The 26,620-nt window shown below is 42.4% G+C and overlaps 1 protein-coding gene across 1 annotated transcript; it reads right to left on the bottom strand.

Annotated features, from left to right (window-relative positions):
• Positions 1-57: 57 nt before the first annotated feature.
• Positions 58-26,620, bottom strand: TXLNG (taxilin gamma). Its single transcript, XM_032756635.2, has 9 exons — positions 26,303-26,620; positions 24,927-25,018; positions 16,623-16,793; positions 15,095-15,289; positions 11,844-11,963; positions 10,232-10,306; positions 6,906-6,998; positions 4,697-4,792; positions 58-3,166 (listed from the first exon to the last, which is right to left on the bottom strand). Exons 1-9 carry the CDS (start codon positions 26,589-26,591, stop codon positions 2,840-2,842), a joined length of 1,458 nt encoding a protein of 485 aa, XP_032612526.1. The 5' UTR covers positions 26,592-26,620; the 3' UTR covers positions 58-2,839.

Here is a 26,620-nt window from a genome sequence, read left to right as displayed (position 1 = left end):
GTAGAAATGGGTAAAATGGTACCTTTGGACTCCTACAGTTAAGGCCACATGGATAATAAAAGAATACACAGAAGCTGTTAAGTTTATCATACATATTTACTTAATCTATACAGAATCAAGTAGATAAAATCAGATTCACATTAGTGAAAAATCTCTACAAAATGTCTTTGAAAAGCAAAACAAGACTGCCTCTTAACAATTCGTATCCTCATGAAAGACGTGGGCTGTAAAAATAAAGCAGTGTGTTTAGCACAAACTAGAAGATATCTGCATCATTTTTTTCACAGTTATTTCCATCTACAGTCTGAAAGAGGTAGATTTTTCTGCAACACCTGAGAATTGAATTGTGATAACCAGGTGTAATAAAGGCAGTTGCATACAGAACTGAAAAATACTGGTCTCAAGACCAAGAAATGTACTCCTAACAAACAAGTCTGAGGATGAAATGGTCCATATTACCCAAGACCCAAGTTCTCTCTACACCTTGGAGTCTACCGCCACTATAAATAATACACATCACGATTCCATGATGGTGCAACAATTGCAATTTAAGTGAATTCAACATTTAAACCTTTTCTGGGCCAGCCTAGTAGCATTACAGTGTTCTAGAATATGGTAGATATGGGATGTGCTACAAAGCCACAACACTGGGCTGGTGAGGTGATCACTGTAGGAAGATGTCCTCAGAGGGTCCCATTTGTTTTTATTCACAGGGTAATGGGAGGAAGGGTTCTGAAAGGACAACAAATGCATCCCAGACAGAATCCATATCCTTTCAACACTACAATAGCATCTAGCTAAAAATACAAAGTAAGCCAAAAGCAGCAGGCCAAGTACTGTTTGTTAATCACATTGCTTTAAAGCCCTTGGAAGTATGCAACAGGCCCAAGAAAGATTTACAATCTTCCACACAGAACAAGCACCACAAAAAAACGTGGTGGGCTACACAGATGGCTTAATAAAAAGTTAAGAGCTGTACATCCAGCAGAGTTCTTGTGAAATGTGATCATTAGTACTAATTAATTTTAAGGTAGATTATATTTCTGATGATGTATACCTGCATTTCCCCCCACCACCAGGGAAATGAGTCTAGTATTTCTTTAGTAGCAGAACAGGGTGTACTCATAAGACGCTGTTGGAAGGTATTTTTTTTTGCTTCTGACTCATTTTGATGGTAATTAATTAGATAATCATCTTTGTGGATTTATTTTCCTCCACTGTCTGGCCCCTTGAATTAACATGACTGGTGGTGGAGGCTTAGATACAACCCTCCTCCACTCCAGGCGGTTTCCTATCTGCTGGACAATTTTCAATTCTTTCAACCCAGTTTAGACCATGAATGTGACAGGACTTTACAAATAACACTTGTAACAAAGAGAAAACCCTTTTAACTGGACAAAACAGTTTATTCAGTCCAGTAAGCAATTTAACAGGTGTCAGTCTGATAGTTTTGCTCAGTGGAATGTGCTAACATCAGTTCTAGTAGAACCTTTTATTTCATAAAGTATTTCAATGCAAATTATACCAGGGACAAAGTCAAAACTTCCATCAGTGCAGCCTGATTAATCATCTGCATAACTGAGCCACATTCAACATTGAAACAAAGAACTAATTCAAAAGTTATGTGCTTAATTTCAAATTTTCCCCCAGTCCAAGTGTAGAGATCTTGATAATACTGTGGCTTTTTTTTTCTTTTTTCTTCTTAAAAAAGAGATGGTAACTAAGAAGGGGGTGAGAAACAGACTGAATGCATAAGTAACAGATCCTGACAAACACTCTGCCAAGTCTTCCCAAAGTAAAAATGTTGGTGCCAGTGTTTGTTTTGGAAATGAAAATCAATTTCGGTTGGTACTGATCCATAATGAAAATTCCCTTTTGAAAAACCTGGAGTACTTTGCTGGTGGAATTTTTGTAATAACTTTCAAGTAGCCAGAAGGTATTGGAGAAACTTCTGCCTAATGAAAGTGACACGTGAATTGACCGTCCTTGTCTTTGACAAGGGACTTCATTGAACGGCAAACATGAACACCAGTTTTCAAAGAATAAGTGGCCGTCCATGGGAAGTGGAGAATATGTACTGAAATCCCAAATCAGAATCAAACACAAACCACCATCCTCTACGGGAGCCCCTCATGGTCCAAATCCCACACCTGAAACCAAAGCAGGATGACTGTTCAGTCACATAAACACTAAGCTTATTTGTCGAGTGATTTGCCTGTATGTACTATTTTGTCCACAAGTGACATCTTTATATACATATTCTGCCAAAACTTAGGATTCTAAGCATGTGGCCATCTCAATTTGTCTCGAGATATAAATATTTTCAAAAAGCTAATTTCAATCAAATATGCTTCTGACCCAACACTAGAGTTTTATTTTTGCTTGGCATTTAAGTGAGTTATTAGACAAAACTAATCACCTTGGTATTTTCTTTTTCTGAATAATATTAATGGGGGGGGCTAGGACATTTAAATTCATATTGTTTTCACATCAAGGAACCATCATCAGAACAAAGTTCCCTTGTAATGGCCCTGTCAGTGAGATTTTCATTAGGATGATAATGTGCAAGGAGCAGGGAGAGGAAGGACAAGGCAATGAACACATGCAGTCCAGTGGAGGGAGAATGAGGCCGATGTGCAACACAGCTGAGGAAAATTTATAGATTAAACTATTCAAAACTGCTAAGCAGCCTCCTGTACCACATAAGTCCAGTAGTTCTAAGAAAATACAGATATGGTAGAAAAAGTAAGAAAATTTTCACCACAAAACCAATAGTTAACTACTAACAGAGAAAGTTATACACAAAATATATCTCTCAATACAGTGATCACACCTCATCTTAGTCAACAGACTCAATGGCCGGAGCAGAGCCTGTGGACGGGGGCTTTTGCACGGCGCTTCTCTGGCTCTTGGGCTCGGCCTCCAGGTGCGCTCCCAGGGCTCTTTTGGAGGAAGTGTTCGGCTCCTTGTGAGAATCCAGGGCAGTACAGGGCTGCGTCACAGGTGTTGCTAAATCCCTGTTGGCCGCTTTGATGGATGCCTGCTCTTTCAGGACTTCCACCTTCTCATTGAGCTCATTCCTTTCTGTTTGAAGAGCCCTGCACAGCTTCTCTAACCGTTCCAGTTTTATTTGAAGGGCCTTGTACTCTTTATCACGGACTGTTTTCTGTAAGAAAAAAGAGGATTTCTGTAACCTTGTTAAATATCAATCAGGTTACAAAAAAATTAAGTCAGCTGAGCCATATTGGACACTTCTCACCTATGGCACGTGTTCCATCTCTTCAGCCTCCTAACATTCTAGCTAGCTAGCATGACTGCACCCATAACTATACCGAATGAGAGATTTAGCACCATTATATTGTTTCAGGGGTACAAAATTAAATTCCTTTTGTCACTTTACTTTTTTTTTTTTTTTGAGACAGAGTCTTGCTCTGTCGCCAGGCTGGAGTGCAATGGCATGATCTCGGCTCACTGCAACCTCTGCCTCCTGGGTTGAGGTGATCCTTCTGCCTCAGCCTCCAGAGTAGCTGGGATTACAGGCACGCACCACCACACGCAGCTAATTTTTGTATTTTTAGTAGAGATGGGGTTTCACCATGTTGGCCTGGATGGTCTTGATCTCCTGACCTCGTGATCTGCCCACCTTGGCCTCCCAAAGCGCTGGGATTACAGGCGTGAGCCAAAGATAAACTTTTTAAGACATTTCCTGTTGAACTATTAAGGAAATTCACGATATCACAAAGAGTAGCAGACACAAAGGCCTACATACAGAAAATGACTCACTTCTACATAGATTTCTCCTCTACCAATTTTTAGATGAGAAGTTTGTTTTTTTTTTTTTTTTGAGACAGAGTCTCGCTCTGTCGCCCAGGCTGGAGTGCAGTGGTGCAATCTCGGCTCACTGCAACCTCCGCCTCCCAGGTTCAAGCAATTCTCCTGCCTCAGCCTCCTGAGTAGCTGGGATTACAGGCACGTGCCACTACGCCCAGCTAATTTTTGTATTTTTAGTAGAGACGGGGTTTCATGATGTTGGCCAGGATGGTCTCGATCTCTTGACCTCGTGATCCGCCTGCCTCAGCCTCCCAAAGTGCTGGGATTACAGGTGTGAGCCACTGCGCCCAGCCGAAACAAGGTTCCTGTACACATGTGCCCCAGCATTTTATTTCTTTCCTGAAGTGTTATATAAAACAGGCAAAATGTACTTTGTTGCTTTTTTGAAAGCCTAATAAGTCAAGCTAGAAAGGCCCTACATGCTGCATCAGCATCACCTGCATGCTTGTTAGAGAGGCAGATTATCTGCCTCCGCCCCCAAGAACTAGTGACTCAGCCTCTGGGAGGAGCCCAGCAATCCTGGTCTTAACAAGCAGGAGTTTGATGCAAGCTCAAGTTTGAGAAATCACTGCTGTAGAAGAAAGCAAAATCTAGATGTTTTATGCTATCTCCGACACAAGCCTGGGCTGATTAACCGGGTGGTAGGAAGCTCAGCCCCTCACTCAGGGCCCTGTCCCTAACCTAATGCCAGGAAAGAAGTCACAGATTCTACCCAGCAACTCATCCCCACCCCCGCCCCAACACGGGCTGGAGTCCTCAGCTATGGCAGTAGTGTTACAGCACACGTCCCCGGCCCCGATAGATACCTGAACTCAAGGAGTCCCCATGACTAAGACTACACCTTAGTCGCAGGAAACCATCTCACCTCTTCAGCCATTTGCAGAAGTGCTTTATTATTGTTTTCCCATTTGGTACGCCATATTATTGTTTCTTTTTCCAGTTTTTTAATTTTCTTTGTCATCTGTGAACACAATTGCACATTTAAATTCTAAGTTCCCTTCCTTATCTCTACTCCCTGTCCTGCTACACAAAAATGTTTCTGTGCCCCTCCCCTCCCCCATTCCTGCACCTGCCTCACCAGGCTGACAGCTGTGTGTGTCTTTATAGAAGTAGCTGTGCCTGCCTGTCGGTAGCAGAGCTTATCTCAGAAGCTCCTAGGGTGGAACCAAAGAAGGGGGTTTGTATTATGAGAAAAACAAATTTAATCTCAATTTCAGAGGCAGCAGCACATGGAGGAAGCTGTCAGCCACCACACTCTGAACTCAGTTAAGGCTGAAGTGCAGCTTTCATCCCAGCTCTGGGTAGTGAGAGACAAGCCCTCCTTCTCCCTAAGTTGTAGGAAAAAATGCCCGTGACTGAGTTTTCTGTCCATTAAACGAATTCCTCAGATTCTTGGGAGGACAGCGATCTTCAGCCCCACCAGACATTAAGAACTGACACTCCACCACAACCTCCAAGAGCACATCAGTTTCAGAACTCAAGGCAGCATGATTCAGGTAAGACTCCAGTGACCAAGAAGATAAAAGTAGTTAATACCTCAGCTTTGGTCATCATCACAATTCGTGAGGCTGATTTACTTCAGATTTTGCTAAAGATAAAGTGGGTCCCCAAATCAGGGAAATGTTAAACCTATGCTACCAGAACACAATTTTCAGAAATTCAGGATGCATTTATCCATGCCTGTAGCTAGCTACTTTCTCAATATGCCTTCATCCACTGTTGACTGCACACCAGCTCTGATCCAGGTCGGGGCACTGAGCCAGGTGGCGTTAAGGGAAACGAGGATAAGACAGAGCCAGTGCCCTGTGCCTTGGGTAATTACCCACAAAACTGTAACACAAGGCAAACTGGGACAAAGGCCGTGGGAAGAGCTGGTGGAAGACCTAGGTTGACTGCTGACCCATGGTGATCTCTGCAGCCACGGACAGAGAGGAGTGTGTTCCAGTCCCAGAGGACCAGAAGGATGGCAGGTGGAACTCTGTTCCACCTCAACAGTGAGTCTGTGCTGGCGTCCAGCTATCACCTGCACTGTGCCTAACAGCGCCCCCTCGATTGCAGCCTCAACTGAAAGGACTGGCAGTCAGAACGAATCTGCTGTTCATGGAATTCTCCAGATTACCAGGTCTAAAAATACCTGGAGGTGGTAATTTGAGCACCAATCAGCCACATTGTAACTGAGTACATGTTAATGTGCCAAGCACCGTCTGAAATACTCTATTTCATGAAAGGCAGGTTTTTTGTTACCATTTTTAACAGTGAAGGAACAGAAAGGTTAAACAACTTGTCCATAGTCACACGTTCTATGATGCAACTGGGACATTAACCCAGCGCACACGGTCTCCACCACTATGTGAGATCTAATAATAGTCATGACTAACATCTATTGAATGCTAACAAAGTGCCAGGCACTACTGTACTTCTCCCCAACCCAACACTATGTTTTTAAATCCCCTATTTTTAAGGGAAGGATGCCAAGTAAAATAAGGCTGGCTGGCTGGCTGGGTATGTATAGAATTATATATTTTGGTCCCTAGCTTGATCTCAAGGATATCTCTTTCCTTAACATAGGCAGGAAAATGCAACAGAAGCGAAAGAATTGGTTTGGTCAGGGGAGAAAGAATTCAGTGGGAGTAAAGATAAGAAAGAGAAGCTAAAAAAGGTAGAAACACTGATATATCAACCAACCAAAATATATGATTATTCTTCTGGGCTTGGATGTCTTTTAATAGTTAATCTCCAAGGACAGAGTTTTATGAGAGGGCTGAGGATGATCCTCTAAAGTGGTTAAAACAAACAAAAAACAGCAACACACCAAAAAACCACCACTTTATTTCTAACAAGTTGCATTTAATATAGGATTTCACTATAATAAAGGTAGAATTCTAAGAGCATAGAGAACATTAGCTACTTGGGGTACATTGAGGGCAAAATGACCAAAAATGCCACTGGAGGATCACTAAAGAGAAAATGAAGACAGTATCGTAACAAAGGAAACTCAGCAAAGTTGTAATCACACTTAAAAGAGCTTACACAAATTCCATTTGATATAATATTCTACTAAAATATGTAAATACCTTTTCCATTTCCTGTCTGAAGGTTGTAAACAGTTCATTGCTTTTTGCCATGGTAGTCTGGAATTCTTCAAACTTATCCATATAAAGAGAAAGCTATAGGAAAAAAAGGAAACATTCTGAGTTTCATGCAAACAATTCCAGTTCCCAAACTTTCAAAAGAATGTAGTATGGTTACTTATTACAAGTGACAGAAATACGAACAAATGCACATCCAATCCTTGGACACCAGACATAGATGGCTAAAGTTCTGACAACCCACAGAAATGCATTAAAACTGAGGACATTCTGTTGACTTTAATGTTAGATCTCCACCCATTGATCATAACACAGCCTGAAGGATGTGGTGACTATAAACGTCATACATGTGGAGTGCTCGCCCAAGTACCCCTCTCTTGCCACGTGAAAACTGTCCTTGGGAAAAGATCATTCCTTTAGAATACCACCTGCAGAGTTCTTAGTTTGATAGCAATGGTATCTCTTTCCTTAACGAAGGGAGGAAAATGCAACAGAAGCCAAAGAATTGGTTTGGTTGGGGAAGAAGAATTCGATGAGAGTAAAATTAAAAGAAAATATAAAGAGATCTACTCTTAACATAGTCCTACCCTCAAGGAATTTTTATTTAAGGATGAGGAAACAAATGCTAACCAACAAGGCAAGCAAAATATAAAATGCAGTCACCATCTTCTCCCCCTTAGAAAGGAGTCCAGAGAAGTACGTGAGGAAGGGCACAGTGAGGCTCAGGATACTTAGGGGAAGGTTCATGTGGGAGGCCTGAGCTGGGCCTCATGGGTGAGCTGAATGAGTTCATCCTAGACCAGGAGGGAACCTTTCAGAGACTACCCAACATAATCACATTATTTTCAGGACAGGGGAACAGAGAGAGACCCAGAGGAATAAAGTATTTTGGGCAAGATCACACGATAGCTATAAGAAAAGCAGAGAAGAATAAAGGATCTTCAGAGGCCAACAAATAGCATAAGCAGTGCTGGATGCAGAATATTCACCAGCACCACCTAGCGCACAGGATGCGGGGCAGGGTGGAATATGATGGTGCCCACCCAGCCACAGCCAGCAGGGGGACGGGCCATCCAGGAAGCACTTTAGCAGCACGCACTGGTGTGGTGGACGCAGAAGCCAACTGAAAGTTAGTCATCTCACAGTGACCTCGTGCTTGTTAGGCTAGATGAGGTCCCTGTGAGGTGGCCAAACCGCGTCTGCACAAGGGCCTGGCCTGGGATGAGGACAAAGCAGGAAGAGCAATGCAGGGTGACCTGGAGAACACACAGGATTTGTTAGCAGACACTGACGGGGCCTCTGACATGACAGGCCTGGAGCTGGGGCAAGAGTGGTGCTCACGCAGAGGGAGGGAGCAGTATTAGTGCCTGGGGGACATTCGAAGTTACAGCGGTTTTGATGTGGTCCTTTAAGGTCTCACTGTTGCTCAGGCTGGAGTGCAGTGGCGCAATCACGGCTCATTGCAGCCTTGACCTCCCTCTTGGGCTCAAGCAATCCTCCCATCTCAGCCTCCTGAATAGAGGGGACTATAGGCACACACCACCATGCCTGGCTAATTTTTGTATTTTTTATAGAGATGGGGTTTCACCATGTTGCTCAGGCTGGTCTGAAACTCCTAAGCTCAAGCGATCTGCCCACCTTGGCTGGGATTACAGGCATGAGCCACTGCACCTGGCAGGCATGGTCCACTTTTATTGAAAATGGAACATCCAAATAAAGACTGTCCCATGTGAGAGTTCAACGCTGGCCCAGTGGGTAGCCAGTAAGTAGCCACTATCATCACACATGGACCTCCATGGCTAGATTACAAAACAGCGGGTCAAGACAGCACAAAGACTTTGAGTTTCACCAGCAGATGCTGGGAAATGACATGGTGAGGGCAGAGAAGGTGAGACATGCTTGGGAAGGACAGCCACATTTAGGTAGAGGAAAACAAGAGGTGACAGCAAAGGAAACAAAATAGTGACTGAATAAGAGGACTCTGAGTGGTACAGATCACAGACAACAGAAGCTACGGTGGTGACAGTACAACAGAATTGGAGCTGGCCTGGGGGCTTGGTAAAAGGGCCCTCTGCTGACTTCCGCAGCATTATCAATGACACCCACCTTCAGGAACATCTTCCAAAGCTATCTGGAGACTTCGTACCTTCTCCACATCAATTCTCATCTCTATTTACATGGACAACTGACTGTATAGGGCCGATAAGTAAGGAATTCAAATCTCCTAGAAGCTTTCTGGCATGATCTTCAGTTCCAAAGATTCTTCATATCTGACACCTCTTGAATATTCACTCCTTATAAGTTGGGCTAGCTTTATAGGACCTTAAATTCATCACATTGTAAGATGTTCGCAAAGAAAAGCAGCACTCCAAAGAGGTGCTCATGAAGACCACGCCAGTCTCAAGGTATCAGTGTTATTTTACGGCTAATCTAGAGTCTTCACAAAAACTTATATGATAAACTTTTAAATAAGTAACACTCAGCCAAATGTAATCTAGTTAACTGAAAAAAAGATGAATGTATAGGTACAGATGCCTAATTTTACCCATCTGTAAAGCCACAGCAAGTCTTTCCTGTACCTTTTTTTTTTTTAAGGAGATAACTCCTCCTACACTCATTCCACACAAGGCAACCACAGAAAGAGATCACAGCAGGACACACTTACAGGGTCTGGAATGAACAAGAGGGAGGGCCCTGATGAAAAACACCAGCACAAGCGATCCTGCCGCCTCGGACTCCTGAGTAGCTGGGACTACAGGTGCACGCCACCACACCCAGCTATATGTAGTTTTTAAAACAACTTACATGCTTATAGCACAAAACTCTAACGATATTAGAGTTCACTATATGAAATTGCCATTTTTTTAGGCCAAGGACATATTCTTGTCTTCTTTAGCAATTTCATGTGGTTCAACTTGATACAAAAAAAATATGCAGATGTATCAGTTTTCCTTTAGTGGGAAATTTAGTGGTAACCGACTGAAAAAGGGAGGAATTATCTGGACTCTTAGAAAGGGTCACTGAAGACAGGTTGACCAACCGTCCCAGGCTGCCTGAGACGGGGCATTTCCTGGGACACGAGACTTTCAGTACTAAAACCAGGAAAGTGCTGGGCAAACTGGGATGAGGTAGTCAACCTAAATGAAGAGAAAAATACCAAGAAGGCCATGAGATTTCTGCCTCAGTCCTGGTCAGCTCTGGCTGGGAAAAAGCAAAAAGCAAAACCATCTTAGAGGAGATTGAAGATATGCAGAATCAAAGGAACCACAGATTTTTCTTACAAATTGTACTATCCCCTGCTGTGAAGTTACCTGCTGTTTTAGTTGTACTTCTTGCTGTTTCATTTGTTCGTATTTGTGCCTCGATTCTGTCGCTTCTTTTAATAACTAGAAAACAGAAACATTCTGGCAAAATGCTAATAGTAATTACAAGCAGGACCGAATATGATCGAGTTAGGCTTCACCCTTCTGCTATTTTAGCAAGAACCACAGGTCCACAGATGAAACAGTCTGTTCCACAAATTGCCATTTACGTGTATCTTCTATCTGTCCCGCTGGTTAACACTTAGGAATGTAGGAATAATCTTTTATTGCTGAAGCAGAAAAAGTACCCTGGGGGCCTAATACGGTTTATAAAACTCAGAGGTAAATTGTTGTGTTTTAGGTGAAAATAATTACACGTACAGTATTAGCAGAGAACATGGCTGATAATCTTGATATTATCTGGGTGACTTAGAAAAGCCCCGCTATTCCCTGAGGCAAGACGAGGCAGAGTGAAAGGGTACGGGGAAAGCAACGCAATCAGTCTGAGACCTGGTTTCTGAGTGCTTTTTTAGAAAGTGGGGAGGGGGTGGACATTCTCATTTATATATAGTACTTGTGCTTTCAAGAAAATTACAAAGTTGCATAGTAGGCAGTTGTGAAATTCAGTCCCTGAAGTAAAATATCACACATAGTCCAAAGAAGCCTAGAAAAGTCCTACTGAAGCAACCAGAAAGTACACACATGTAATGTGTGTGTGTGTGTGTGTGTGTGTGTGTGTGTGTATAAAATTTATACTCCAACTTTGGAAATGATAACCATTTCTCAGCTGAACACTGGATACTATTGTCAGTTCATATGGAAGGATCACATTGTGAAAAACATGTCTCTCTAAACCCTAGATGCACTCAGTGTGACATGCCCACATGACGAGGGCCACTCAGGAACTGAATCCTCACACTGTGCTCATGTCAGGGCCGTGGATCCAACAGTCTGCATTATTGCAATCATTTCTCCCTTGCGGATAAGCACACTTAGCTGAATTTGCACATGGTAATATACATACCCAATGAGATTCCACTGTATTCACAATTACTGACAGGCAATAGAATCTGAGCATACATTGGCAACAATGCTGAGTGATTAGGGTAGAGAATTCTGTTTAAATTTTATCAGAAAATTATACCAGAGTAAGTAAATAAATGACTTCCCCAGTTTCAAGTTACTTGTTTGAAAATGAAATGTAATCATATATAGGAGACCTGTGGCTTGGTAAGCTTGTTAAACTGAATCACCAAATTTAACGCGCTAAATGTGAGCACAACTCTTGAACCTGATGACCATTATCTAAGATGGGAACTAAATATTATAAGCACAGAAAAACAAGAAGTGCAGGTCTTCCCACTGATTTGGTGTAATCTCTCCAGTATATTTTCTGTATAAAAGGTTAAATAGAAATAAACAGCCAAATGCTTTCTAACACACACACACCACAACTCTCTTCTCAATCTACAGCAAAACACCAGCTGGCATGCCCCGAGGTGCTACATTAAAGGTAGAATAGATAAATGTTTCAAACAGCCTTGGTTACAATTTGATGTTTCAAATGGCCTCAGTTACAATATTGGCAATAATGTCTTTGTTTTTAAGAAGTAGAACTTACAAACTCTCTCTCTCTCTGATGTTTTTCATCAGCTTCTTTTATCAGCTGTGTCGTTTGCTGCAGTTTGGCATCCACGAGCTGTTGTTGCAGTTCCTTATGTTTGAACACCTTATCAATGTGCTATGGGAAAAGGAGAGTTTCTTCCATCACTCACCAAAGAAAGGAACACAGTGGGGAGGAAACATCACAGCAGTTACAGCACCATGCTCACCCTGCTGTTCTGCTGCTACCACCGCAGCTAAGAACACCAGCTCTCTCTCTGTCCCTGTATACTCCGCTTAGAGAAGTGGCGATTCGACACCACCTTGCAAACCATCCCACACGGGCAGAAGCGCGGCCCTCTGACTGCTGCCCATTCCCCCGCCCTGTCAGACATGGGCTGTCCCCCTCACCAGCTTAGTACTTCCTATTTCTGCCACACACTGAAAATAAGGCTCAGAGTGCACCAAGACAAAGAAGGATAAGAAGAGCAAAGTACTAAACCATACATCATGCACACAGTTCCTTTTTTCCCTCCCCATATTTTCCCAAATTCCTCAGCTGGAGGTAGCATGGTATGACAGTAGGAATGGCCCAGGTCAAATCCTGGCCAGTGTGTGGCCCTGGACTAATTCCTCTCCACGCTGGAACGCAGTGCCCTCCTCTGTACAGGGGGATACCTCCACCTACCTTGCAGAGCTGTAACAGTAAATGCGATGGTGGCACTAGGTAAGGTGCTTGGTGCCTGGCACACTTTAGACATTTGGTAAAAGCTCGTTAGTATTTCCAAACAAAACTGTTAGGTGGTTACTGATGTATAATAAAGTCAACAGAACAATCCCTTCCCAGCTGGAGAAACGGAACGCTTCCAGTTACAATACCCTATATAAGAGGGGAAAATGCTGGTTGGTGAAGTAAGGTGGTCTAACTATGTATTGAGAGCACCACAGACAGCTGATCTTCGCCTGCAAGTAATTTGATCATCATATTCTGACCAAAGAACATTACATAAGACACAATATGATTTAAACAAATCTGATTTTCAAACCTGCTACATCAGTTATGAGGTACATAGACTGTCAAAACAAACAACAAAACTAAAAGAATCATTTTAAGACAATTAAGGGCTTTATAATCTAATAAAAAGAAAATTTAACCTCTACGACAAAAAAGACGTTTCTTCAATAAATACACTGTAAGAATAAAGGGGGGAAACTTATATTTTAGAGACTGGCGTTATAGAAACCAGTGAAATGGACTTTCTTTGGATCTTGTTTCAAACAATTTCTCTTTTAAAACGAAGTGATCCAAAAAATTTGAATAGTGACTAGATACTTAATATTCAGTAATTGTTATTTATTTGAGACAGTCTCACTCCCGTCACCCAGCCATGAGTACAGTGGTGGTGATCCTCCTGCCTCACTCTTCCGAGCAGCTGGGACTACAGGTGAGTATCACCTCACCTGGCTAGTCTTTGTATTTTTGTACAGACAGGCTTTCGCCATATTACCCACGCTGGTCTCAAACTCCTGGGCTCAAGGAATCCTCCTGCCTTGGCCTCCCAAAGTGCTGGGATTACAGGCGTGAGCCATTGCACCTGGCCTATTTGTTAATGTTTTAGGTATGAAACTGGTATTGTGGTTATACTTAAATCCTCATTTTTTTGAGCTACACATTCAAATATCAATGGAATATTTGACATCTTGGATTTGCTTCAAAATAATCTAGGGGAACAGAGATGAAATTATCAGCCATGTACAGTGGCTCACATCTACAATCCCAGCACTTTGGGAAGCCAAGACAGGGGGATCACCTGAGCCCAGGAGTTCAAGACCAGCCTGGGCAATTTAGCAAGAAACTGTATACACACACACACAGACACACACACACACACACACACACACACACACACACACACGGAATTATGGTTTCATCTGCTGAAGCCAGGTGCTATATTATCTCTCTACTTTTTGTTAAGCTTGAAATTTTCCATAATTTTTTTTAAAAAAGCAAAAGGCAGTAAGAAAAATAAAATCTTAAAAAAAAAAAAAAAGCAGTTTTTGAAGGGCTGTATGTAAAACTATAAAGTTTGAGTTGAAAACAGGATAAAGTGGCCGGGCACGGTGGCTCACGCCTATAATCCCAGCACTTTGGGAGGCCGAGGCGGGCGGATCACAAGGTCAGGAGATCGAGACCATCCTGGCTAACACGGTGAAACCCCGTCTCTACTAAAAATACAAAAAATTAGCCGGGCGAGGTGGCAGGCGCCTGTAGTCCCAGCTACGCAGGAGGCTGAGGCAGGAGAATGGCGTGAACCCCGGGGGGCGGAGCCTGCAGTGAGCCGAGATCGCGCCACTGCACTCCAGCCTGGGTGAAAGAGCGAGACTCCGCCTCAAAAAAAAAAAAAAGAAAACAGGATAAAGTAACACACAGATGCCTGATCTTTTTTTTTTAATTTGAATCAGCTTTTTGAATCCATCTCTGTAAGGAACATAACATAAAAGCCCAACATTTTACTAATGTTAAAGGCAGAGATGCACCATTTAAAAAAACCTAAAGCCTCTAACCCTGTCCATCGGACCTCTAAAAGTGAGGAACTTGAAAAACCAGGTTAGTGCCTTCTAGCAAATAGGTACTAACCTGGTTTTTCAAGTTCCTCACTTTGTTCAGAGGACACTACCTCTGAAATTCCAGATTAGCTTATAAAATAATTCCAAGTCTTCACTGAAGGCCAATGGCCAAGTTCATTAGCCATGGATCTTCCCAGTAAACTTTTTACCCTTAATGGGCTTATGTGTGAGGGGTTAGAATAGGTTTTTCCTCCCAAATAATATAAAGCCCTCATTTAAAGAAAACAAAAAAAAATCTGAAACATAACTGTACAGGTATAATTCAATGGTAGTGGATACTGTACAGATTATCATAGATGTCTGAGATACACGGTATTTGGGGCCCAAATATTTATTTATTATTAGTCTGGATAAGGGAAAACCATCTACATGCGAAAATTGCAATCTTCCAGTATTTCATGGAAGACAAGCAGTACTTAATGGGTCTCCTAGAAATAACCTCCCTTATCCAAACCCAGTGACTCCTGGGACATCAAGTGATGATCTCACTTGTGGTGCCTGATCGTTTCCTAATAAATAACTGACTGCCACTATGCATATGCAAAGTTCTGAAACACCCGTGACAGCGGTTTTACTTTAGGTGTGAATGGTGACACTTTTGCTAATCTTGAGAAGCCGTTTAAATAAACCAAACGCAATTACCTCTTCCCTCAGTGCATACTGTTCGATGAGCTTCTTCAGCTTCTCCCCCAGCTCGATGTTCTCCTGTCGGAGTTTGGCGTTGTGGATGTCGTGCTGCTCCAGCTGGGCTTGAATTTCATTTAAGGTCATCTGGAAATGTGCAGTTGCTTCTTTACGTCGTTCTTCTTCCTCTCGTGCCTGCTGCATATTTTCCTCCTTATTATCCAAAATAATTTTTGTTAATAATACAGACCTATAGAGAAGATGCTCACAAGAGAAGCTGCTGCAACGTGGGTTCATTTGTTGCTGCCCTGACATGTTGCCTCTGAACTACAATTCCTCCCCCTTATTTATGACCAGAAGGCTCTCATTGAAAAGCAAGCAATTTTTCCTAAGTAGACGGATAACCAGAGAGATGCAAACTGTCCTGCTACAAAATAAATGTTATGGCTGTCTACAATTCACTCTACTGCAATACTCGCCGGTTACACAGGCCATCATCTTAGATGGGTCGGAAGAGATCCTGCCCCCTTGCAGCTTACTTTCTGGGTCACACCTACTCCCTAAAGGGCAAAGGACAAATGGAATCCTCATCTCAAAAAGCTTCCTTTCTGTAACTACTTTCTGATGATTAAAAAGACAAAACAAAAAATTTCAAAGCTTACTTTCAATTCTTGCTAGGATATGATTGTCAAAAGACCTTTACATGTCTGAACTGTTATCAGCCTACTCAAAATATTGATTTCCTATGGGAAAAAAAAATACCACTTACTTTGACATCTAAATCCAAGGGCTCAAAAGCAAAGAAGATAATAATGGCTCCCATACCAGGTGAAGATCCATTTCAACAGTGCGCTTATAGTCTAGGGCCTTGGGAGTTTGTTGGGGCATAAAGGGAGTTTGATCAGAGATCCTGCTCAAAGTCATACTGCCACTGTACATGGCAACAGGCCTGTCCCATTCTAAGAGGCAGATTCCTTCCCGCGGCTCTGCTCCTTTCCTTCTTCCCCTGTTGATATCAATGAATCTTTGGATACCTATTCCCTCTTCCTTTACAACCAGCCAAGGTATAAGTGGTTTCCTAAAAGTACTTAGCAACTGAATGGCTGGGGGTGGGCCAGTGGACCTGGCCAATGCCCCACCCAGGAGCTCAGCAGTTCTCCCTTCCCAGACTGTCTGTTACTAGTTTCTCATTTCACTGCAGCTTTTCCTACTTGGTGATCAGCTGTATCAGTGCTCAGCAGAAAACTGGCAATTCTGAGCTTCCTAAGCCACGGCTTTAAGCAGGAGGGCCTTGAGCGTAGATTCCCGGGGGCCAAGTATGAGGCAACTAAGACGCTCTTCCTTGAACAGGAAACCAAAACTTACGTAGAAAGAATTGGTCTTACATTTACAATGACCTCACACAAGGCATCAGGCCAAGCAAAATAAAAAGCAAGGCAGTATCTGTCTCCAAGTAGAGACAAGGATTTGTTTCAGATAGGTACAAGGTTGATTATGAAATCAGCTAAGTCCCTCCTGAAAAAAACAGACAAATGAAGCAACTAACCTTTAACGTCTTATTGTGACGCTGAAGTTCTCTGCAAAGAGACTCTAGCTTGCTTCTTGCCAAGATAGCCTTGCTATGTTCACTCTGCAAGTGAACTTTCTCTTTCACAATCTGGGCTTGCTTCTTCTGCAGGATCTTCATTTGCTTCTGAACATTCCTGCTCTCCTCCAGCTAAAATTCATAAGCACTTTATATTTAGGAAGTACAGTAAAAATCCTACAGTTATGGCTAGAATTATAATGAGAGCTATGGAACACATTTTCAAAAAGTTAAATACTATGGTGTAATATATTATTTAAATTGTTTCATGCCATGCTACACTGCCACCCTTCTCTTCCAGTTGTGACAAAAAAGTAAGCAAATTTAGGGCAGCAGAAAATAATCAATCTTTTTCGTTTTTAAAAAAATCCTTTAGACAGATTTAATTTTCACAACCCTTTATTATCCAGGTTTTATAGAAGAAATGTATAAGCCTGGAGACATTAATAAGTTGCCTAACATTCTTTAATTAGTACAGATAATCAGTATGGGGTGAGGTGGGATTTGAACCCAGCAGCCTGAATCTCTGGCTTTCTTCACTTCCGTATTGGCCTGCTATCCCCTGGGGTCCTGAATTTTGCCAGCTTCCTGACTTCAGACACTGATCACAGATCTTCTTCCTGCTTTCAACCCAACAACTCACAAGCAACATGGGCTCCTCAACTTCCAGCCACAATCTTGTGCTTTCTGAAGGATGATGCCCTTCAACTGGATACCTCCTGCCCCAGAATTTTCCTGGGCCCACTGGGAACACTGCCCAAGTATTCCAGCCTTAACCCTTTGGAAAATAAACCAGCTCCAGTTCTAGCTGAAACCTACTCCAATGCTGAAGGCCAGGAGTGACTCAGTGCTAAAGCCAGGCATGTCCCGAATTGCTGTTTGCTGGGTGAATGTCTGTCTAGATCATTTCCTACCTGGCAAAAAACCTGCTGAAATCCAAATATTTTAACAATCAACTTATTGTGCTTTGGGGTTTTGTTTTTTTACTTTTATTATCATTTTTTTAGACGGACTATTATTCTGTTGCTCAGGCTGGAGTGCAGTGGCATAATCTCGGCTCACTGCAGCCTCCACCTCCCGGGTTCAAGCGATTCTCCTGCCTCAGCCTCCCGAGTAGCTAGGACTACAGGCACCTGCCACCACGCCCAGCTAATTTTTGTATTTTTAGTAGAGACAGGGTTTTGCTATGTTGGCCAGACTGGTCTCAAACTCATGACCTCAATTGATGCACCCACCTTGGCCTCCCAAAGTGCTGGGATTATAAGCATAAGCCACCATGCCCGGCCGGGTTTTGCTTTTTTGAGATGGAGTTTCGCTCTAGTTGCCCAGGCTGGAGTGCAATGGATCACGCCATTGCACTCCAGCCTAGGCAACAAGAGTTAAAGCGATTCTCCTGCCTCAGCCTCCCAAGTAGCTGGGATTACAGGCATGTGCCACCACACCCAGCTAATTTTGTATTTTTAGTAGAGATGGGGTTTCTCCATGTTGGTTAGGCTGGTCTCGAACTCCCGACCTCAGGTGATCCGCCCACCTCAGCCTCCCAAAGTGCTAAGATTACAGGCATGAGCCACTGACCCTGGCAGGGTTTTGTTTTTTTAAATGATGTTTTAGCAGTCAATACCATCAAGTTTTACACCCACAGGCTACTATACTGAAACAGTCATCAGAATCTAAAACTCAGTAAACAGCACTCAGGGTTCTTTGTAAGAAGAACTGCTGCAATTTTGGGTATGGAACAAATCAGTCTGTTTCAAGGTTAAATCAACATGAACAGATAAGATGGCAGCCTTACTGACCTTTCCAATAAAACTTTTACTGAAAAAGAAAATGATGCTGAGTCACAATTTGAAGAGCAAGAGTGACATCTTGTGGCCTACCAAAACATATCACGCATCCTTACAGCCACACTTACAAATAATAAAAACACCTTTACTGAAATTCTTGCAGGAAAAAAATCATTGTTTTTGCATAATTTTGTAAAGCAAAATTACTGCGAACTGTACGCGGCCGCCCAGTTTAAGAGGCTGCAGGTCCGGCACACACTAGCTGTAATTTCACCAGGGTGCAGAGCTCCTGCCTTCCCTGACCCAGGGTTAGAGCAATCCTGAATCCGGTGTTCATTATTCCTTTGCTTTCCTTTCTATATAATTTCATTTCAACTGTGTGTACTTCTCTAAAAAAAAGTCCTTTTGGTTTTAGCTGTTTTGACTTTATTGTAGCTAGTGCAAATGAGGAATTGAAATTTTCATTTAATTTACACTAATTTAATAAGCCACATGTGGCTGATGGCTACTGTTTTGGACAGCACAACTCGATTACATTGCTAGGACTCATCCACATTGTTGGCATGTAGCTGCAGATCAGGACTTAGCAGATTTTTTCTGTAAAGGGCCAGCAAGTAAATATTTTAGGCACTGCAGGCCACATATGGTCTCTGTCATGTGTTCTTCTTTATTTTTAAACATCTTAAAAATTAAAACCATTCTTAGCTTGTGGGCAGTGTAAAAACAGACTTTGGATGCTTTTGGCCCACAGGCTGTATAATATTCCACTTTTTAAAAACACAGCACACACACAAACATATCACACAAAGTGAGATCTTGTCTCTAAAAAATAAACAGTGAGCCATGATTGCGCCACTGCACTCCAGCCTGGGTGGCAGAGTGAGACCCTGTCTGAAAAATAAACAAACAAATAGATAAAAAATAAAAACACACCACACATACACACAAAACTCTTTATTAATCCATCTTCTTGTATAAACGGGCATCTGGGCTGTTTCTAGGTTTTGTTATTACTCACAGTGGTATGAACATTCTCATGTGTTTCCTGGTATACACGTGTCAGGAATTTCTCTTCTGTGCAAACATCAGAAATGAGGTTGCTGGGCAATGATTTCTAAATGTTTGATTTCACATGACAATGGCGAACTGATATTCCCAACAGCAATATATAAGAGACCACGCAGATCCACATCCTCTCCAAAATGATTAGATTTCTTCATTTATGCCACTACAATAGACGTAAAATGGCATCTCATTGTGGTCCTGATTTGCATTTCCCTAATCACTTATCAGGTGGAACATCACTTTGAATGTTTGTGGACCTTTATGTTAAGGTATCTTCGTATCTTTTTTTTTCCACTTCTATGAAATGTCCCTTTCATGTCTCTCATCCAGCTTTCCATAGGGCTATTTGTCCTTTTCACATTAGTGTTCTTTAGATATTCTTGATACTAAATTGCCTGCTGGTTATATTTGTTGGAAATATGTTCTCCCCAGTTTGTAACGTTGCCTCGCTTTTTTTTTTTTTTTCCTGAGATGAAGTCTCACTCTGTCACCCAGGCTGGAATGCAGTGGCGTGAACTTGGCTCACTGCAACTTCCGCCTCCCCAGTTCAAGCGATTCTCCTGCCTCAACCTCCTGAGCAGCTCGAACTACAGGCGCACAACCACCACGCCCAGCTAATTTTTTTTTTAATTTTTTTAGTAGAGACGGGCTTTCACCATATTGGCCAGGCTGGTCTTGAACTCCTGACCTTGTGATCCGCCTGCCTCAGCCTCCCAAAGTGCTGGGATTACAGGTGTGAGCCACCGCGCTTGGCCATCTTCTCACTTTTTTCAGGGGATCTTTTGACGAAAACCAAGTTCTTAATTTCAATAAAGCCAATTTGTACAATCTTTCCTCTGACAGTGCTTTTTGTACTATAAGAAATATTTCCTAAACTCAAGGTTGGAAAAATATCTATTGATAAATCAAAATAATATCTAAAAATTTCAAAGCTTAATTTTTGACATTTAAGCCTTTAATCTATTTGGAATTGATTGTTGCCTCTGGTATGTAAGGATCTAATTTTACTTTTTCCTCATAACTTTTTTTTTTTTTTTTTTTTTTTTTTTTTTTTTTTTTTGGAGATAGCATCTTGCACTGTCGCCCAGGCTGGGTTGCCATGTGGCACGAACTCACTGCAGCCTCCAATTCCTGGGCTCAAGCGATCCTTCCACTTCAGCCTCCCAAGTAGCTGGGACTACAGGCGTGCATGTGTGCGTGCGTGCGTGTACAGGGTCTTGCGACGTTGCCCAGGCTGGTCTTGAACTCCTGATTGTAAGCAATCCTGCTTCAGCCTCCCAAAGTGCAGATGTTACAGGGCTGAGCTACCATACCTGGCCAAGATAACCACTTTTTAAGTTACATTAATATCACGAGGATGGCAATTCTCCCCCAAACCTATCTACAGATTCTGTGAAATGCTCTTTGAAATCCCAAATAGTGCCCCCCAACACATGGAACTACTAAATTGAATCTAAAATCTATAGAGAGTAAAGGGCCAAGAACAGCCAAGATACTTCAGAAGAGTAAGGAGAATGGAACCTACCCAAGCATATATTAAGATTATTACGCTATAATAATCTATACAAACTGACTACAGGATGGGAAAGAATAGCATTATAAAGTACTTAAGGATCATGTTAATGGTATCCACAGCTAAAAGCAAAATGCTACAATTTCATGAATCCATGTGATCTGGTGAACATGTTGGCCACAGGGTCTCTCCAATGGACAATCCTAGTTACAGTAAACAGAAATCCATTCCAACTGCTCCACAAAACAGTTATGCATGTCAGTGCAACAAGCACAATGACATCAGATGATATATGTCATAAAGGGGCAGAGGACAGTGATGGCAAAAGGGAACTTTTCAGAATAATCCTTGGGAAAAGGCTATGACTCCCTTGGTGGCCTCACCTATATATACTCTACTTTTTTTTTTTTGAGACAGAGTTTCACTCTTGTTGCCTAGTCTGGAGTGCAATGGCACGATCTCGGCTCACCGCAACCTCTGCCTCCCAGGTTCAAGTGATTCTCCTGCCTCAGCCTCCTGAGTAGCTGGGATTACAGGCATGCACCACCACGCCCAGCAAATTTTGTATTTTTAGTAGAGACGGGGTTTCTCCATGTTGGTAAGGCTGGTCTCGAACTCCCTACCTCAGGTGATCCGCCTGCCTCGGCCTCCCAAAGTGCTGGGATTATACGCCCGGCCTATATCTACCTTTTAAGTGAAATATGTGTTGCTTCAAGAAATCTAGCTTTAGAACATTTTCTGGAAACAATACACATTTTGTCTTTCAAATTTTTGGCACAAATCTGTATAAAAGAGAGATTACTCACTAGGAAAGTCTTCAGTGTGTCACATCCTGAAATGAACACAGTCATTACTGCTGGTGCTTAGCAATAACCTTACCCATAATCAAAACAATAAAACCAAAACCCACAAACAAAAACACCCTAGGCCCCTGCTACTTCAAGCGTGATCCAAGGTCTGGCAGCATCACTGTTGCCTGGGCATTTGTTAAAATGCAGATCCTCAGGCCCCAACCAAGACCTAGTGAATCAGAATGTGCATTTTAACCACAAGTTCAATGATCGGTGTGAGTCTGAGAACAACTACCCCAGATCACTATTTGTTCTCTCTTCTAACCAATTCATGGCTGTCTGTCATTGTCACATCACTGGGTTGAGTAGCTAACCTTCGACACTGCTTTTTCTGGTTTTTACTCTTTTCTCCATTTTTTCTTTTCCCTTTTCTGTTCTTGTCTTTCTTCTTTTTCCATCATTTCTTGCATGATTCTCCCCATGTGAAAGGCACCAAGGGGGACTGGCTTCCACAGCCAATGGAAGCATTCCTTTCCTGAAGCCATCAATCCAACCACGCTGTGTTTTCTGCCATCTTTGCATTTGTGACTGCTCTGGGACATTTTCATTGATGCACAGGGCATCCTGTTGCTACAAATAGTGGAAGGTGCCAGGCTGCTGAATGCCAGCTAAGTGAGGTATACCTGGACCACTTCATAAACTAAGGGAAAGTAACTGTCATTTTTTCGTTCTTTTTTTTTTTTTGAGACAGAGTCTCACTCTGTCGTCCAGGCTGGAGTGCGGTGGCGCAATCTTGGCTCACTGCAAGCTCCGCCTCCCGGGTTCACACCATTCTCCTGCCTCAGCCTCCCGAGTACCTGGGACTACATGCACCCGCCACCACACCCGGCTAATTTTTTTTTTTATTTTTAGTAAAGATGGGGTTTTACCATGTTAGCCAGGATGGTCTTGATCTCCTGACCTCGTGATCCACCCATCTCGGCCTCCCAAAGTACTGGGATTACAGGTGTGAGGTACTATGCCTGGCCTGTAACTGTCATTCTTGAAGCAATAAACTAACAGAATTCAGTTTTTTTATTTTTTATTTTTTTGAGATGGAGTCTCACTCCGTTGCCCAGGCTGGAGTGCAGTGGCATGATCTCGGCTCACGGCAACCTCCATCTCCCGGGTTCAAGTGTTTCTCCTGCCTCAGCCTCCCGAGTAGCTGGGATTGATTACAGGCTCCCGCCACCATGCCAAGCCAATTTTTTGTATTTTAGTAGAGACGGGGTTTCACCATGTTGGCCAGGCTGGTCTCGAACTCCCAACCAAGAGATCTGCCCAACTTGGCCTCCCAAAGTGCTGGGATTACAGGCGTGAACCACCATGCCCGGCCTCAAAATTTTTTTTTTTTTTTTTTTTTTTTTTTGAGACAGAGTCTTGCTCTGTTGCCCAGGCTGGAGTGCAGTGGCACGATCTCAGCTCACTGCAAGCTCTGCCTCCCGGGTTCACGCCATTCTCCTGCCTCAGCCTCTCGAGTAGCTGGGACTACAGGCCCCCGCCACCACGCCAGGCTAATGTTTTTTTTGTATTTTTAGTAGAGACGGGGTTTCACCGTGTTAGCCAGGATAGTCTCGATCTCCTGACCTTGTGATCTGCCCACCTTGGCCTCCCAAAGTGCTGGGATTACAGGCGTGAGCCACTGCACCCCGCCTCAGAATTCATTTTTTCAGAGCTGATCATTGATTTAAAAAAGAGTAATGGCTTATGATATGGAATTAACTGTTTTAACAGATGAAGATGCATATAAATTGTATATGATAATTCACCTATTTCACAAAAGGCAATAATTTTAGCATTTATATTAGAACCACTTATTCTAAAAGTTTCCCACAACCATTCCTTCAAAGGGTTCTATGATTTTCCCATTCTTCAATTCAAATAGGATGGCAGGGTTTCCAAGTTGAAACTGCCTTCACGGGCCGGGCACGGTGGCTCACGCCTGTAATCCCAGAACTTTGGGAGGCCAAGGCGGGCAGATCACAAGGTCAGGAGATGGAGAGCATCCTGGCTAACACAGTGAAACCCCGTCTCTACTAAAAATACAAAAAATTAGCCAGGCGTGGTGGCACGCGCCTGTAGTCCCAACTACTCAGGAGGCTGAGGCAGGAGAATCGCTTGAACCCAGGAGGCGGAGGTTGCAGTGAGCCAAGATCGCGTCACTGAAATCCAGCCTGGGTGACAGAGCGAGACTCTGTCTCAAAAAAAAAAAAAAAAAAACCTCCAAAAAGAGAATTAATGCTACCCGTAATATAGCTGAGAACGGACGGGCGCAGTGGCTCATGCCTGTAATCCCAGCAATTTGGGAGGCCGAGGCGGGCAGATCACGAGGTCAGGAGATTGAGACCATCCTGGCTAACACGGTGAAACCCCATCTCTACTAAAAAATACAAAAAACTAGCCAGGTGTGGTGGTGGGCGCCTGTAGTCCCAGCTACTCGGGAGGCTGAGGCAGGAGAATGGCGTGAACCCAGGAGGCGGAGCTTGCAGTGAGCTAAGATCACGCCACTGCACTCCAGCCTGGACCACAGGCGAGACTCCATCTCAAAAAAATAAAATAAAATAATATAGCTGAGAACAAACTCTTTGATAAGGTCAGTGTTTCTGGAAGATGGAAAAAAGGATGCAACACAGTAGATGCTAAATAAGTATTTCTGAGACAAAGTATTGTTTTAGCAGACGATTTCATGTAACTCACAATCTCAATCAAAACAGTCCTCGATCTCTAGAATTCCCTTAGGAAAAGTTTAAGACAGGAACCACTACACCCCAACTGAGTGGCACCTAAGGTATCACAACATAGCAATGGAAAGGCTGACTTAGACTCTAAAACCGAGTTTTAGAAAATCTATGCCACATCTTAGTATTACAATGTTCCCTATATATTACCTCATAAAATTAAACTAGACAACCAATAAAAAGCCCCAACAAACCAGATTCTCTTTTTCAATTTCAGAATAAAATATAATTTTACATTTAAGGCCATATCAACTTTGTACTTTAAGAAATTTATCAAGCACACACACATTTTGCTATATTTTATATGGCTCTCACATCCTTGACTTAATACTCACAAGATCAGCATATTTCTTACAGAGAGCTGCCAGCTTCTCCTCTGGGGTTGAAAGGGTGTTTAGGGCTTGCATCAGTAATAAAACTTCTTTTCCTGATGATTAACAAGAAATGAAATAAGTCCCAGAAGAATGAGATCAAATCTAACCTGTAAATTCTACTAACAATTCCCGTGCTCTGACATCCAGAGTAAACTAATTTACACCTATGATTATAGATAAGAGATTTACCAGCTCAATGAAAAAGGCAATTTTTAAATTCTGGATTAGCAGGCCTCACTCCCCTCCCCATCCCTACCCCAAATTTCTTAACTCACTCACTAACACTGCTAGCTATTTATAAGAACTCTTGTTAAAAGCTTATAAATTTCCTTGCCTAATCACTGATGTCCAAGTTAAGACAAAGGGCAAGTTACAAAGGGCATGGAAATTTTTTTAAAGCTTCCTCCTAGCCAAGTTCGAATATAGAAGCAAGTTCAAAGGGAGTTTCAGTTGGTACTACACTTTGCCAAAGACACACATAATCGCAGGTGAACATATCTTTTCCTATGAACAATTTAAAAACATATGCTTTTCTTATGATTTACTAAGTATATTCTATGTGTTAACTAAGGTTAACTAACTAAAGGATGACAAGCTAGCTCTTCCCGTGGGGAAAGACCTTAACAATATTGTAAGGACTTTGGCAGAGAGAGGCAGGTGAGTGAGATAGGAGGGGACTAATGGCATTTCAAAGTAAGGGGTAATCTTTTATTTATTAAGCTAGGTGATAGGTACCATTTTTATTTTTTTCATGTTCATTCTTATATGTAAGATATTGCATCAAAATATGTATCTTAAAATAACTCTGACATACAGACTGCTATGGAGGAAAAAGGGTGACTTCAAAAAAGAATGCTTTTCTACTCACATAAAATTTTATTAATGAAATCTTCTCTCATTTAACCCAAGGCCAATAAGACCTTTAAGAGACAATTAAACACGATTACTGAAAATGATCAGAAATAACTGCAATGTGGCCGGGCACAGTGGCTCACACCTGAAATCTCAGCACTTTGGGAGGCCGAGGCAGGAGAGGACTGCTTGAGCTTAGGAGTTTGAGACCAGCCTGGGCAACACAGTGAGACCCTGTCTCTACAAAAAAATTTTTTAATTAGCCAATTCTTGATTATTTGGAAAAAAAAACTAAGCGTCCTCTCTGCTGTTTTCGCCTCCTGCACATAACTGCAGCAGACACATGGACTGACCTCACCGAAGAAGACACTAGGTGTGTTGGCTAAGCACCTCTAAAGTGGCTGTGTTCAAAATTATCTGGGCTGCAGAAAACACAAGTAAAATGATTAGCATGTGAAACGTCCAACCACTGAACAGATTATTACCTAAGGTTTTTTCTTTGTTCCTGTTGCACTCCAAATCTTGCTGACCATCAGGGGGATCTGTTCGAGCTTCTCCCCCAGGGATTTCCTCTCTTGACTCTTGTGTGCAGTATGCTGGGCTCACCAAATTCCTGTTCTCTGTTATAAAGTCACTGCCTTCATCCTCTTCCAATGAATGCTTGTTACTTGTGCCACCACAATTTGAGTCTTGATGTTGAAGAATATCATTTGATTCAGAGTTACACAATGTATCTGCTTTCACCCCTAGCCCACAAATTCCAGCTTCTTCCATTGTGCCAATTTCAAACTAGAGTAAAGGAG

This window comes from Hylobates moloch, unplaced genomic scaffold (assembly GCF_009828535.3).
Source record: "Hylobates moloch isolate HMO894 unplaced genomic scaffold, HMol_V3 SCAFFOLD_7, whole genome shotgun sequence".
Classification (NCBI taxonomy): Eukaryota; Metazoa; Chordata; class Mammalia; order Primates; family Hylobatidae; genus Hylobates; species Hylobates moloch.
Note: the sequence above shows the minus strand (reverse complement) of the source record. Positions and strands in the feature narration are given on the sequence as shown.

Coding starts and splice junctions, on each gene's coding strand:
- TXLNG (XM_032756635.2), bottom strand. CDS start 26,591: ATGGAAGAAGCTGGAATTTGTGGGCTAGGGGTGAAAGCAGATACATTG. Junction 6,999..10,231: donor AAGTACAACTAAAACAGCAG/GTAACTTCACAG, acceptor TTTTTCCTATAG/CTTTCTCTTTATATGGATAA. Junction 3,167..4,696: donor TTCTGCAAATGGCTGAAGAG/GTGAGATGGTTT, acceptor TTTTTCTTACAG/AAAACAGTCCGTGATAAAGA.